Source organism: Cucurbita maxima, unplaced genomic scaffold, assembly GCF_002738345.1.
Source record: "Cucurbita maxima cultivar Rimu unplaced genomic scaffold, Cmax_1.0 Cma_Scf00005, whole genome shotgun sequence".
Taxonomy (NCBI): domain Eukaryota; kingdom Viridiplantae; phylum Streptophyta; class Magnoliopsida; order Cucurbitales; family Cucurbitaceae; genus Cucurbita; species Cucurbita maxima.
In genome coordinates, this window is record NW_019272021.1 from 1,229,089 (window position 1) to 1,242,804 (window position 13,716).

Below are 13,716 nucleotides of genomic sequence, written 5' to 3' on the forward strand. Positions count from 1 at the left end.
TTCTGATTTTGTAGCTTTTCAGCTTTTGAACCAGAAGATGCATACAAGATGCTTCCAAATTTTGTTATTGTCTGTTGTTAGTTTTGTAGATATGTTGTTACTTATTTATTTATTTATTTTGTATTTGATAAGAGAGTAATTGAAGTGCGAATAAGCCAACGATGGTGTCTCAATCTCTATCATAACAAAAATTTCATCTTACCAGAATCTGTCAGCAAACACCCTAACAAAAGTGGCCTTGCAGATTTCATTTTGTAATAAGTTAAAAGAAAAGAAAAATGAACTAAACAAGAAGTTACAAGAGAAGCTTAAAAAGGGAAGCGTAATACCCTTTCACTACCACAACAAGAGATAGATGGAAATAGAAGCATCACTGTAGTTGGGTTCCAAAACCAATTTTTGTTTCAAAAAACTCTATGGTTCAGCTACAACAGATGCAGGAAGTGAATAGCCATCGATGTTCACTTACTCAATTTTGCGTCTTTTCTTCCCTAGGTTCTTTGTTGTTGATCCCCTCATTTGACCACCATTCAAACGCTTCTTTTCTTTCTGCAATTTGTACAATTAATAAAATTGAGACTCATATGGGTATCCGTGAATCTGGACTCCATACAAGTTTGGCATAGTTTTAGTTAATTCAAAAATGGTTTCCAAGTTTAGTTAATAGTGATTTCCATCTTCTTAAATGACTTTGGAGTGATTTTAAAGGAAATCTAGTGAAAATATGTATAGATCATCAACTTATGGTCTACATTTTCACTTACAAAAGTTTATGATTTAACTTTGATATAATTATTAAATGGATTTTTTCCCCAAAAAATTTAACAGTAAGCACACTAATTGCAGACAAGTGTTGAGCATTCTCTTTTTAACGGTCATTCAGAGGTTATTACCTTGTTTGAACTCTTTGCCTGTGATCCATAACTTTGTTTCGACTTTTTTTTCTTTCTACGATGTTCCTGCATTGATTTAAAAGATTCATGAGTATAATATCCACTATCAATAAAGGAAATCATACAGGCTTAAATATCAGTCTATCAGAAAATCAGTAAGTGTTAACCGGTGGAAAAGCAGGCAGTCGAGGAGGTGACTCGGTAGAATTTTCAGGATTTTCAATCTCTCCATTGTTGTTGAGCATAATTTTCAGCCTGCCTTCATTTAGTAATTTCTCAGAACGAGCGTGTCTCTGCATCATTTTAGAAAGACATATATCATCAGATGAAAAATGGGTCATTTGCAGCATATACGCACTGCCACATAGAAAATTATCTTGCCTTGCGATAACTAAATAAATAGAAGCACTACAAATGAAACGGCATGGGTGTCTCCTTACCATCCCGTTTTTCATCTCTCCTAACTGTACAAGCCAGATTGGACATAGGTAAATTTATAGATAAAACTATTTGGTTTGGCAGCCATTCAAATGAACAGTTGGGTGGATAACAAATGACTAGTGAGTGTCATATGCTAAACTATTGTAGCAAAGCTATGAACATGGATTTTAGCATAGCTGTACAACTTCAATAATCGACCAAATTCCAACTAATAGAAATACTCAGAAAGAAGCCAGACACATACAAGAGATTATACATATACAGTGACACATTATCTAAAATTTATGGTATGGACAAAAAACAAGGCAGACCCATATTATTAACATATACATTATTAAAACTCATGTTAAAAAGTTGCCCCAAGTTCATGATATTTTCAGATAAGAGAATGATTGCAAAACTTTAGCTCAACTCACTAATAATATTCAATAAGATAGGTATCCAATACGATATGTAATCACTACAAGAATGGAAAAAGATAAAAGGGAGGTAGATGGAGATTAGCCTACCCTCTTTTCTATGTCATATCTAACATCAGTGTGCAGGTTTAGTTACATGAAATCAGAAAATGCGAACATAACTTTGGCGATTGGTTGCTAGAGCTTCACATACATTACATCTTTATTAGCTACTAGACAGTATTTATTTGATATAGCCCAATCAAATATGGACAACGTGATTTTGACAGTCAGCAAAAAACTATGATTTAGGTTTTTATTCATTTTTGTGATGACTGATAAAAAAAAAAAAGGCTTTTATTAATGTGAAAGAAAAGGACGGCCTATAAAGAAGGCCACTAACAAAGGAACAAATCAAAAAGGAAAATAACAAAACTAGAAAACAAAATTTCAAAAGAATGTTCAAATAGTAAAGAACAAAAATGTATTAAAGAAAAGGGCAATTACAAAACCACCAAAATCTGAACGCCCCCAAATAAGAGGGCATTGAATGCACAACTTAAACCTCCCCCCAAGATTTCTTTCAACCCCTAAAAATGCTCCTAATTCTCCCCAGCCATAAATTCAACGAAATAGCAAGGAATTCTGCATGCCAAATTCAAAAAACCCAACCCTTATTACTGGGGGGATGAACTTCCCTGCATCATATCCCTACAACCTAGGTAAGGAACCAAACTAAACTGACTCCAACCAAGCAAAAAACTTTATCTTCTTCAAAATGATGGCCTTCCAGATCAAGGAGAATAAAAGGATGCAAGACGAAAGGGTTGGGTTGGGACACCAATGGAGCAAAAACAAACTTACAAGAGAACATAACTGAAGGCTTGAGATAAGTATAGAACAGTGATCCAAACATGATGGACAGGCTAGAGTCCTATGTAGAACTTGAAAATGCTTAGTGAAACATGTAAAGCTTGAAGAATAGATGAAGGAAAAAGAAGGCACAGAATACAAAAACTAATACAAGCCTCTACACCTTAACCCCAAAAGATATTCTACACCACCTACGTTGGGCAGATTTGGACTTCGAGTGAGGTTTTCCATCCCTTAATTTCATGTCAGAAATGGCGGATGCTTCATTGTTACAGACTGTTTGGATCTCCAGATTTGCTTCTTAATCCTAGTATGTGGTGGTCGATTTCCATGCTACTTTATAGGTGATATGTAAAAAGAAACTAGAAGAATGTTGAGTATAGAAAGGAGTTCAAAGAGATCTACTACATGCAGTAAGCTTTTTACAATGAACGATATTTTTTCTCTCTTCTTTTTTATATTTATCCATTCAAGAATCCTTCTGTAAATTCCTTGACTTGAAGGATTTGGCATTGCTTGCTCCCTTTTCCAGAGGTGGCGTTATGTCACGGTCATGCTCGCTCGTCCAAGGCGTGTTGCCCATGGCCACATGCCCATGACAAGCCCAACCCTTTATGTCTTTTCATATTCTAGTGTTTTACTTTTGTATTTCTAAGAAGTATGACATTTCACAAATATCATGTCTAAGCCTGTCAGACATGAAATGCCTCAGAATATACTATAAGGGGATACGACTAGTTGTCAACTTCTCCCTACCCAAGGTTATAGATTGTGAGCCGTTGTTATTACTCTCTTGCTTGCTTATATAACGTCTCTTTCAAAAATCTCTCTTTCGAAAATCTCTCTCTACCTTCATTTTCTAAAACCTTCTCTTAAAACCAAGGCCAGAGGCTCGAGCATACGTCGCTTGGCCATAGGCGATGCAAGAACGAATTGGCTTAGCTCACTTGTCGTTAGAAAGTGACTGCCGCACAATCGCAAGTCCGCTGCCATCAAAAGTGCGATTGTGACAAGTGGTATTAGAGCTTTGTAAGCTCCGTGAAATAGCAAAGACCGAAAACATGTCGACGACAAAGTTGACACCCAAATCACAAACTGATCGGCTAACTTTAATAGAGGAGGAAATGTTGTTCCTCAAAGAAGTCCCTAACACCATCCGCTTCCTGGAAGCACGGGTGACAGAATTGAGTGAAGAAGTCGTAGAAATCGACGCAATGGGTAACCGTCTGGATGGGTTGCCAATCGCAGAACTGATGTTTCGAGTGACCTCACTCGAAGAAAAAGTTGCTTCTACGAGCAGCCCAAGCCGTCTGGTAGCCCCGATAGCTCTGTCGCGCACAAGGAGGGACGTGGCAAAGAGTTCAACGTGCTACAAAATATAATGATGAGTTTGTTCAATGGATTAGCTGACGAATTCAGAACAACGATCGATGACATCCAAGAAAAGATGTCCGTTATGAGCACCCGAATTGAGGTGACCATGAAAGTCGTGGAGAACGTCTCAGCTGGGCAAACTAATATAGGATCCAACAAACTGAAGTTCCCAGACCCTAGAACTTTCAAAGGGAACTGGGATGCCAAAGAGTTGGAGAACTTCATCTTTGATGTTGAACAGTACTTCAAAGCCACACCGGCTTGTACCGACGACATAAAGGTGACAATAGCCTCGATGTATCTCGTAGACGACGCCAAACTTTGGTAGCGTACGAGGGTACAAGACATCGAGAATGGATTGTGCACCATAAACTCGTGGGAAGACCTCAAGTGAGAGTTGAGGGACCAATTCCACCCCGAAAACATAGAGCATCTAGTAATGGAAAAACTAATATCCCTAAAGCAAACTAGAAGCATAAGGGATTATGTCAGACAGTTATCGACCCTGATGTTAGATATCAGGGGCACATCAGAGAAGGACAAGGTGTTCTTCTTTATAAATGAGTTACAACTGTGGGCCAAAACAAAGGTACATGAGAAAAAGGTCCAAGACCTAGCTACCGCAATTGCCAGCGCCGAGAGACTCCTAGACTATGGGAACGAAGCAGGTTACCAAAGAAAAACAACACAGTCCCCAAACACTGGGGGGCAAAACATATAAGCCGCCAGGTCATCGAAATGGAAACCCCAATAGACCAAACGGAAGTAACGACAGACCAAGCGGGTGGACAGATAGACCTCCTCAGAACAACCAAGCGGGGACCTCTCGAGGACCTTACCTTCGAAGGAACCACCCGACGACACCTTTACCATGCCTGTTGTGTAGAGGCCCCCACAAAGTGTCCTACTGTCCTCATCGAGCCTCTCTCAGTGCACTCCAAGTGTCCATTCAAGAGAGCAACGACACAAGAGTCGAGACTATGCTAGACAAGAAGGAAGAACAAGACAACCCCCGAATGGGCGCGCTCAAATTCTTGTCAGCCCTCCAACGGAAGGTCGACCCGAAGGAGATAATAGAGAAAGGGCTCATGTTTGTGGATGCGACAATAAACTCTCGACCAAGCAAGAGCACCTTGATAGACTTAGGAACGACCCACAACTTCATCGCCGATCAAGAAGCACGAAGATTGGGACTCACCATGGAAAAGAACCCTGGAAAAAATGAAAGCTGTCAACTCCGAGGCCTTGCCTATTGTGGGAGTTTCCAAAAGAGTCCCCTTCAAATTAGGGGCTTGGACAGAAGAGTTGGACCTTGTCATGGTTCGCATGGATGACTTTGACGTGGTACTTTAGATGGAGTTCCTCTTAGAACACAAAGTTATCCAAATGCCACTGGCGAAATGCTTGGTGATCACCGACCGCACCCCCATAGTAATACCTGCAAGCATCAAGCAACCAGGTAATCTTAGAATGATCTCGGCCATACAATTGAAAAGAGGACTCTCACGAGAGAAACCTACATTTATGGCCATACCACTGATGGAAGAAGTGACCACTGAGGAAACTATTCCAAGCGAAATCAAGGACGTACTAAATAGTTACGTTGACATAATGTCAGAGAGCTTACCACAAACATTACCACCCTGTCGAGGCATTGATCACGAAATTGAAATCCTCCCCGGGGTTAAACCCCCAGCGAAGAACGCGTACCGGATGGCTCCCCCTCAGCTAGCCGAATTGAGGAAACAATTAGATGAGTTGTTGACGGCAGGATTCATCCACCCGACAAAAGCACCTTACGGAGCCCCCGTACTATTCCAAAAAAAAAAAGGATGAGACGTTGCGTTTGTGCATAGATTATAGAGCCTTAAACAAGGTGACAGTACGCAACAAATACCCACTGCCGATAATATCCAACTTGTTCGACCAACTTCACGAGGCCAAATACTTCACGAAGTTGGACTTATGATCAGGGTGGGTACTACCAAGTACGTATTGCCGAAGGGGCAAGTCCAAGATGACATGCGTAACAAGATATGGGGCCTTTGAGTTCTTGGTAATGCCTTTTGACTTGACAAACGCCTCAGCTATGTTTTGCACGTTAATGAACCAGGTTTTCTACGAATACTTGGATCAGTTCGTCATAGTATACCTCGACGACATAGTTGTATACCGCACAACCCTAGAAGAACACAAGGTGCACTTGAAGCTAGTGTTTGACAAGCTGCGGCAGAATCAATTGTACGTCAAGAAAGAAAAATGTGTCTTCGCAAAAACATTCATCAACTTCCTTGGACATGTCATCAGTTGTGGACAGATCGGCATGGATAGTGACACGATAAAAGCTATCCAAGAGTGGAAAACCCCTATTTTTGTATCCGATGTGCCATCCTTCCTAGGATTGGCAAACTACTATAAGCGGTTCGTCGAAGGGTTTTCACAGCGAGCCGCCCCATTAACAGAGCTCCTGAAGAAAGACCACCCTTGGTCGAGGTCAAATAAATGTCAAATGGTCTTTGAAGATCTGAAGGCAACCATGACGAGGGTCCTGTCCTCAGGTTAGTAGATGTTACAAAGCCATTTGAAATAGAGACAAATGCTTTCGACTTTGCCCTAGGCGGTGTCCTTATTCAAGAAGGCCACCCCATCGCTTATGAAAGTCGAAAGCTCAACGATGCTGAACGGAGATACACCATCTCCGAAAAAGAAATGCTGGTTGTGGTCCATTGTCTATGCGTCTAGAGACAGTACCTCTTGGGATCACAGTTCATAGTGAAGACGGATAACAGCGTCATTTGCCACTTCTTCGATCAACCAAAATTGACGGCAAAACAAGCCCGGTGGCAGGAGTCGTTGGCAGAATTCGACTTTAAATTCGAACACAAGGCAGGAAGAGTAATCAAGTAGCCGATGCGCTAAGTCGGAAGGGTGAACATGCAGTCCTGTGCAAGTTAGCCCATATTCATTCAAGTAAGATCGATGGATCGATGCGCGACATCATCAAAAGAACATTTACACAAAGACCCATCGGCCAAAGCCGTCGTCGAACTAGCTAAAGCTGGGAAGACACGACAGTTTTGGGTCAAGGGAGACCTTCTAATGACTAAAGGAAACAGATTATACGTCCCAAGAATGGGAGAATTGAGGAAGAAGCTCATTCAGGAATGTCATGATACCTTATGGGCAGGACACCCTAGGTGGCAAAGAACGTATGCCCTAATCTAAAAGGGGTACTTCTGGCTGAATATGCGAGACGATATCATGCAGTACACCAAGACGTGCCTCATCTGCCAATAGGACAAAGTCGAGAAAGTCAAAGTCTCATGACTCTTGGAACTTCTACCTGTGCCAACAAGGCCTTGGGAAAGTGTCTCTAGACTTCATAACACACCTCCCAAAAGTCAGAGAATATGACGCCATCTTGGTTATCGTAGATCGATTCTCAAAATATGCAACGTTTGTCCCCACTCCCAAATTATGCTCGACTGAACTAATAGCCCAACTATTCTTCAAACACGTTGTTAAGTTATGGGGTATTCCGTCGAGCATCATCAGTGATAGGGATGGTAGATTCATTGGCACATTCTGGACCGAATTATTCGCCTTCTTGGGAACGACTTTAAACATGTCTTCGAGCTACCATCCTCAAACCGATGGACAGGCAGAACGGTTCAACTGCTTGCTCGAAGAATACTTACGTCACTTCGTCGACGCTCGCCAGAAGAACTGGATACAACTGCAAGATGTTGCCTAATTCTGTTTCAATTGTCAAACGAGCTTGTCTACGAGGAAGAGTCCCTTCAAAATTGTAAGTGGACGACAACCGGCCTTACCACATATTATTGACATCCTTATGCAGGGAAAAACCCTCAAGCTCAAAACTTCACAAGAGAATGAAAGCAGACAACAGATATAGCCCAGGCATATTTAGAGAAAGCTTCCAAGCATATGACGAAGTGGGCGGACAAGAAGCGTTGCCCCCTCCAATTCTGAGCAGGAGATCAAGTCCTAATCAAGTTGAGACCAGAACCGATCAGATTTTGCAGCCAAAAGGACCAGCGACTAGTTCGAAAATATAAATGTCTGGTTGAAGTCCTTAAAAAGATCGGGGCTACCTCCTACAGAGTTGCGCTACCCACATGGATGAAAATCCACCCAGTAATTCATGTGAGCAACTTGAATCCTTATCACTCTGACCCGGACGACGACCAGCGAAATGTAATCACAAGACCGAGCATCGATCTAAAACAAAGAGACAGCAAAGAAATAGAGAAGATCCTAGCCGACAGGGTTAGGAAGATAGGAAGACCTGTACGGACGATTCGTGAATTCCTTGTCAAATGGAAGAATCTCCCTACGGAGGAAACCAGCTGGGAACGTGTCGAAGACCTGGACTCCGCCCCCACCCACATCGCCAGGTTCGAAAGTAGTCGGTTGACAGGAACGTCAACCAATTAGGTGGGGGAGGATGTCACAGTCATGCTCGCCCAAGGCGTGTTGCCCATGGCCGCATGCCCATGACAAGCCCAACCCTTTATGTCTTTTCATATTCTAGTGTTTTACTTTTGTATTTCTAGGAAGTATGACATTTCACAAATATCATGTCTAGGTCTGTCAGACATGAAATGCCTCAGAATGTACTATAGGGGGATACGACTATTTGTCAACTTCTCCCTACCCAAGGTTATATATTGTGAGCCATTGTTATTTCTCTCTTGCTTGCTTATATAACGTCTCTTTCAAAAATCTCTCTTTCGAAAATCTCTCTCTGCCTTCGTTTTCTAAAACCTTCTCTTAAAACCAAGGCCAGAGGCTCGAGCATACGTCGCTTGGTCGTAGGCGACACAAGAACGAATTGACTTAGCTCACTTGTCGTTGGAAAGTGAGTGCCGCACAATCGCAAGTCCGCTTCCATCAAAAGTGCAATTGTGACACGTTACCGCCCCCATTTTAAAATAAAAGTATACCTTCTGAAAACACTTTTAAAGTAAAAATTACAAACTGATAACAAGCAAAAGAAAGAAGAATAAAAACATTATATCTACCAACAAAACCTATATATTGAACACGCTGTAGACTCCACAATCTAGAAAAAAAATGTGAGGCATACCTTGGATTTAAGATGAGCCTTTAATGTCTCCTCATTCAAACAGACAACTCTAGGGCATATCCTACACTTAAAAACTGATTTGCATTTCAGAATACACGCTGGAATATCTTCTGGTAGTGATTCCTTCATGGATAAGATGTCTGACTGAGGATCCAGTGTTCCCAAAGAGCTTTCATCAGGTAATGGTGTACCCAAAGGGATTTCATCAGGTATCGGACTTCCAGTAAGAATTAGACTTTCTTTTCCAAGTTCAGGATCCTCTTCAATACTTGGAAGACCTGAGATACAAAAAGAAAACGAATGTCAAACATCTCAAACAAATGCATTCTATGAAACCAAAATAAACCTTCAATTCAAAAGATAAATCATAATGCTAAAGATATACACTTCAGTTATAATTAACTAAGCAACCAAAGCTGTCATTGTTTTTATTCCAAGTAACATCTTAAGATCTGTATAATACATATATGGAGAGAGAGATAGGTAGCCAATTGCAAGTACAAAAGAATTTTAGAAGCCATTTATAGGTTCAACTCGGTAAAAGTGTTGAAATGTCAATTGTTGACCAGGAAGAAGCAACCCTTTATACAATGAAATATTGGTTTAACAACAAGAAAAGGAAAACCTGACGAGTCAATATCAACTTCATTAACAGAGCTATCCTCGCTTTCATACCCTGAAATGAGAAAATGTTAAAATATAGTCAATATTAATCAATGCAGGTGTGAGAATCGCTACAATGAAGTAGTGGAGCATCTATGCATGCTGTGCATTAAATTTGTCTGCATAGTATTAGGATATTTTTTCTCCAATTAAAGAATAAGTAAGTATGAGCTAAAATGTTATTGTCCCCAATGTATTTAGCTGTACTAAAAACTCTGATGCTATTATCTCTAACGTAATTAGCTATACTAGAAATTCTGTGCATTTCTTTTCATCAGTGGAAGTGGGAGAGCAAAACTAAACAGACAGCAATGCAGGAACTGTATGTTTTAACTAGAACATTCCAAATAGATTCATATGATATGTGCAAAAACCAAAACTTCCAAGAAGTACGAGTAAGAAAATATAGAGACGTGCATCCATATTGATAAATGAAATTGAGCTTATCAGCATTCTAGGAGAAATAATGGTATAAAGATAAACAAACCAGATGAGGTAGAGCAGGATTCATCATCTTCTTGAACTTCTACATCATCCTGTGATTCTTCTGCACCGTCTACTTCTGGTTCAGAATCAGATGATGATACAGATGAATCTGAGGCATTGTCATTATCACCATGTTCGTGCCTGTAGAATCTCCTCTTTATCATTTTTAATCCTTTAGTGAAACTGAGACAGAAACAAGAATTAATCATCACATATACCACATATCTCTTGCTTAAATACAGGAGCATTCTTGTGGAATGGTTAACACTTACTCAACAATAATAGACTTTTACCTTCCAATTTTTTTAATGAATTACCAAGCTTTCATTGAGAAAAAAATGAAAGAATACAAAAGCATATAAAAAAGAGAGCCCACAAAAACAGAGGCAACCTAAAAGAAAGATCTCCAATCAAGCAAGATAAAATAAGCAAATAATTACAAAAAAAAAAAAAAAAAAAAAAAAAAAAAAAAAAAAAAAAAAAAAAAAAAAAAAAAAAAAAAGAATCCAACACAAATTTCAAATGGAACATTGATCTATATTCCATTTAACTCGAAAATTTAAATGGAATGTTATTCGATATCCAGTCATAAGGTCAACCATAACCCAATCTATTTTGTAAAGAAAGCCAACATTCTTAGAGAAATGCATTCATTTACAAATTCAAGTTAACATTGTCAATTAGACCAAGAGGCAGTAACCTGTAAAAAAGAGTAAAAGAGCGAAGTGAAGGAAAGACAACTAATGAGAGCCCAACTAAGAGTAGTCAGGAGTAAAGAAGAACCAGCATAGCTGTAATGCCCCCAAAATTCAGCCTAAAACAAGGGTTTATGCAACAAAAACCAACTTAATCCTAAAAATCCTAATATTCAAAATTCTTAAGTTTCGACTATACAAACTCATTCATCCACATACTAGCAACCTAAACCTATAAATAATCAAATGAGTCCTAAACTCAAAAACAAGTTTAAAGTAAAAACTCAACTAATAAAGCAACTCAAAGCCTACAACCACCACCCAATCAAAGGTGGAACAACAACTAATACTTTAATCTAAAACAAGACTTCAGCCACAAAGGAAGTTCTCCAGAAATGCAGAAACTAAAAGACACGCCTAATGGCTAATCTTTTTCATGTCTCCTCTTCAGCATCACCAAGGTTACACTTCATCACCAACAAAATCTATTGGTGGGTTAGCACACAACATGGCGCTTGCTTGACCTACCCAGGGTTGTGCAACCCCTTGACCATTTTTATTCAAGGCATTTGATGACTTGACACCTACCAGAGTTGTGCAACTCTTGACTATTTTTAGTCAAGGCATTTGATGACTTGATACCGTATTGTCCCTCTTCCTTGTAAACCCAAATATTTTCCCTTCTACACTCAAGACACCGACCCTTAGCCATCTTTATCAAAGGCATCAATGCTCTTCCAAATCCAACAGTGAGATATCACCTCTCGATCATTTTTACTTGAGGCAAACTGATATTCACCCAGCTTTCCTTTATAAATGTACAAGGTTCTCTAACCTCTTTATTTCTCATACAATCTCACCAGAATGCAGGGGTCCTACAACAAACTTCTAAATCTGCTCTCATCCTATGTTATACAACATTCCCAACAAATATACATGCTCATAATCAAAGAGTCGCATAGCAACACTTCAGCATGCTAATCTATACAATATTATCTCAACATTTCAGCATGCTCAAACATCTAGATCATATATTAAAGAACATCAAAGATTTAAATCATAAATGTTATGCAAATAAAACATACAGCATGCTAGCACATAGCAAACAAAGGCAACGGGTAGAATTCTACTGAAATAGCAACTAAATTATTCTAAAAGGCTGGAAAAACCTAAAGTCAAAACTCAGCCGGAAAACTTATTCAGTCCCATGAATGTTCTGAATGAATATTCTTTCCCAAAAAAAAAAATCCCTAAACCTTAATTCGAACACTCCGAATCAATCCCGAACTACAAACAGAGAGTTTCCAAGAGTTCTAAACCAATTTACAGCACTTAGAACGAGTTTGAAAATGGCTTAAAGCTTACCGTTACCAATTGAACTCCACCAAACAGCCCAAAAACCTTGGTTTCTAGTGGTCGAAGAAGTCTGAAACTAGTCTAAATCCACAAACAGAGCATGCAAGTGGTGGGGACTGATCTAAAACACCTTAAAACGAATTCGAAAGGGATTCAAAGCAGGGCTTTACCTTCAGAACGTGGCCAAGAGGCTGTAAGACCTAGCTGTGTAGTGTTCAAATAATCTCAATCCTGCGTAATTTTGGGCTAGGGTTTTGGGTTTTCTTATTTCCCTTTCTTTTTCCGATTTTCTTTTTTTCTATTCAAAAAGAAACCTCGAGGGATTTATGTCCTAAAATTTCTTAGTTAATTATTTAATTTTAATAATAATTTTAATTATTTTATTTGTAATTTAATATTTTTTATGGTATGAGTTCCAGATTATTAGTGTATCTTCAAAAGTACGTGATAGATATATAAGAATATCAGTGATAATTTAAAGAGTCTATAATATACGCATAAGAGATTAAACCACGAAATATTTAATCTCTTTTTATAAATTTGTTAATTAAGAAAATTAATATTTTATAGGATAATCATATGCAACTCGATCTTCTTGAATGAGTTATACACTTCTGCCTACAAGAGATTGTCCTTACATTTGCATGGGTGAGAATAACTTTGTAACCAATTCAATATGTCTGTCATTTTAATAACTTACCAAATATGAAGTTAGGAATATAATTTCACGAGATAGAATTCCTTCCTTCTTATATAGAGTAAATAGATGAGCTGCTCCCTTAGGTGTTGATTTCGGGACTTGAACAATAAGGCTCACCCTCTAACTAGATGGAGAAGAACTTGGTTTAGAATTGAATTATAAACAAATTGTTCATTAAAGAATTAGTGGTACTTAAGGTAAAAAATGTAATTATAGGGGTAAAATGAATTTTGACCTAGTTGGATAAGAATGCAACTCTAAGTCAAGTGAAGTGATTTATAGTTGATGAATGAAAGTCGATTAATTAAATCGTTTAATTAATTAATTTTATTTACTTCAAGACACACGTCTTACATGAGTACATATAGAAAATTTTACTATAGAGCAAAGTTTGAAGCTTTTTTTTTAACCGAAAGAGAGAAGTTGAATGATCAAAGCAACGGTTGATTGACAAATTAATATATTTAATTGTTACCAGCTGACATAATGTATTCAATTCCTATACTTAGTCAATTTATGCATGAACTAAGAAAGCTACATTGAGAGGCAACTTTTCAAGTTTTGAGATACATTAAAGGTACTCTTGGTCAAGGACTTCTACTATCACCTGAAAACAACTTGAGATTACAAGTATATTGCGATTTTGATTGGAGTGGTTGTCGAACTACCATACGTTCTATTTCTAGGTTCTGCATTTCCTGTGAAATTTAGTTATTTTTTAGAAGTC

At 38.7% G+C, this 13,716-nt stretch overlaps 1 protein-coding gene across 5 annotated transcripts; it reads right to left on the bottom strand.

Moving 5' to 3' along the window:
• Positions 1-151: 151 nt before the first annotated feature.
• On the bottom strand, positions 152-12,577 carry LOC111479992. 5 transcript variants are annotated; one of them, XM_023124932.1, is made up of 8 exons: positions 12,460-12,577; positions 12,299-12,370; positions 10,240-10,421; positions 9,715-9,765; positions 9,090-9,367; positions 1,061-1,186; positions 894-959; positions 152-549 (listed from the first exon to the last, which is right to left on the bottom strand). In XM_023124932.1, the coding sequence occupies exons 3-8, from the start codon at positions 10,400-10,402 to the stop codon at positions 466-468; spliced, it is 768 nt and encodes a 255-aa protein (XP_022980700.1). In that variant the 5' UTR covers positions 10,403-10,421; positions 12,299-12,370; positions 12,460-12,577; the 3' UTR covers positions 152-465. The 5 variants fall into 5 exon arrangements, with proteins under 5 accessions (XP_022980700.1, XP_022980701.1, XP_022980703.1 ...); XM_023124933.1 differs by having other exon boundaries at positions 12,299-12,365; positions 12,460-12,564; XM_023124935.1 differs by having other exon boundaries at positions 9,090-9,272; positions 9,303-9,367; positions 12,299-12,559.
• Positions 12,578-13,716: the final 1,139 nt, after the last annotated feature.

Bases quoted from the DNA above. Each gene is read 5' to 3' on its own strand.
- LOC111479992 (XM_023124934.1), bottom strand. From the start codon at position 10,402: ATGATAAAGAGGAGATTCTACAGGCACGAACATGGTGATAATGACAAT. The intron at 9,766-10,239 runs GTTTGTTTATCT...TTCTCATTTCAG, and splicing joins ATCCTGCTCTACCTCATCTG to GGTATGAAAGCGAGGATAGC. The intron at 1,187-9,089 runs GTATGCCTCACA...AAAATGATGCAG, and splicing joins AGGCTCATCTTAAATCCAAG to AGACACGCTCGTTCTGAGAA.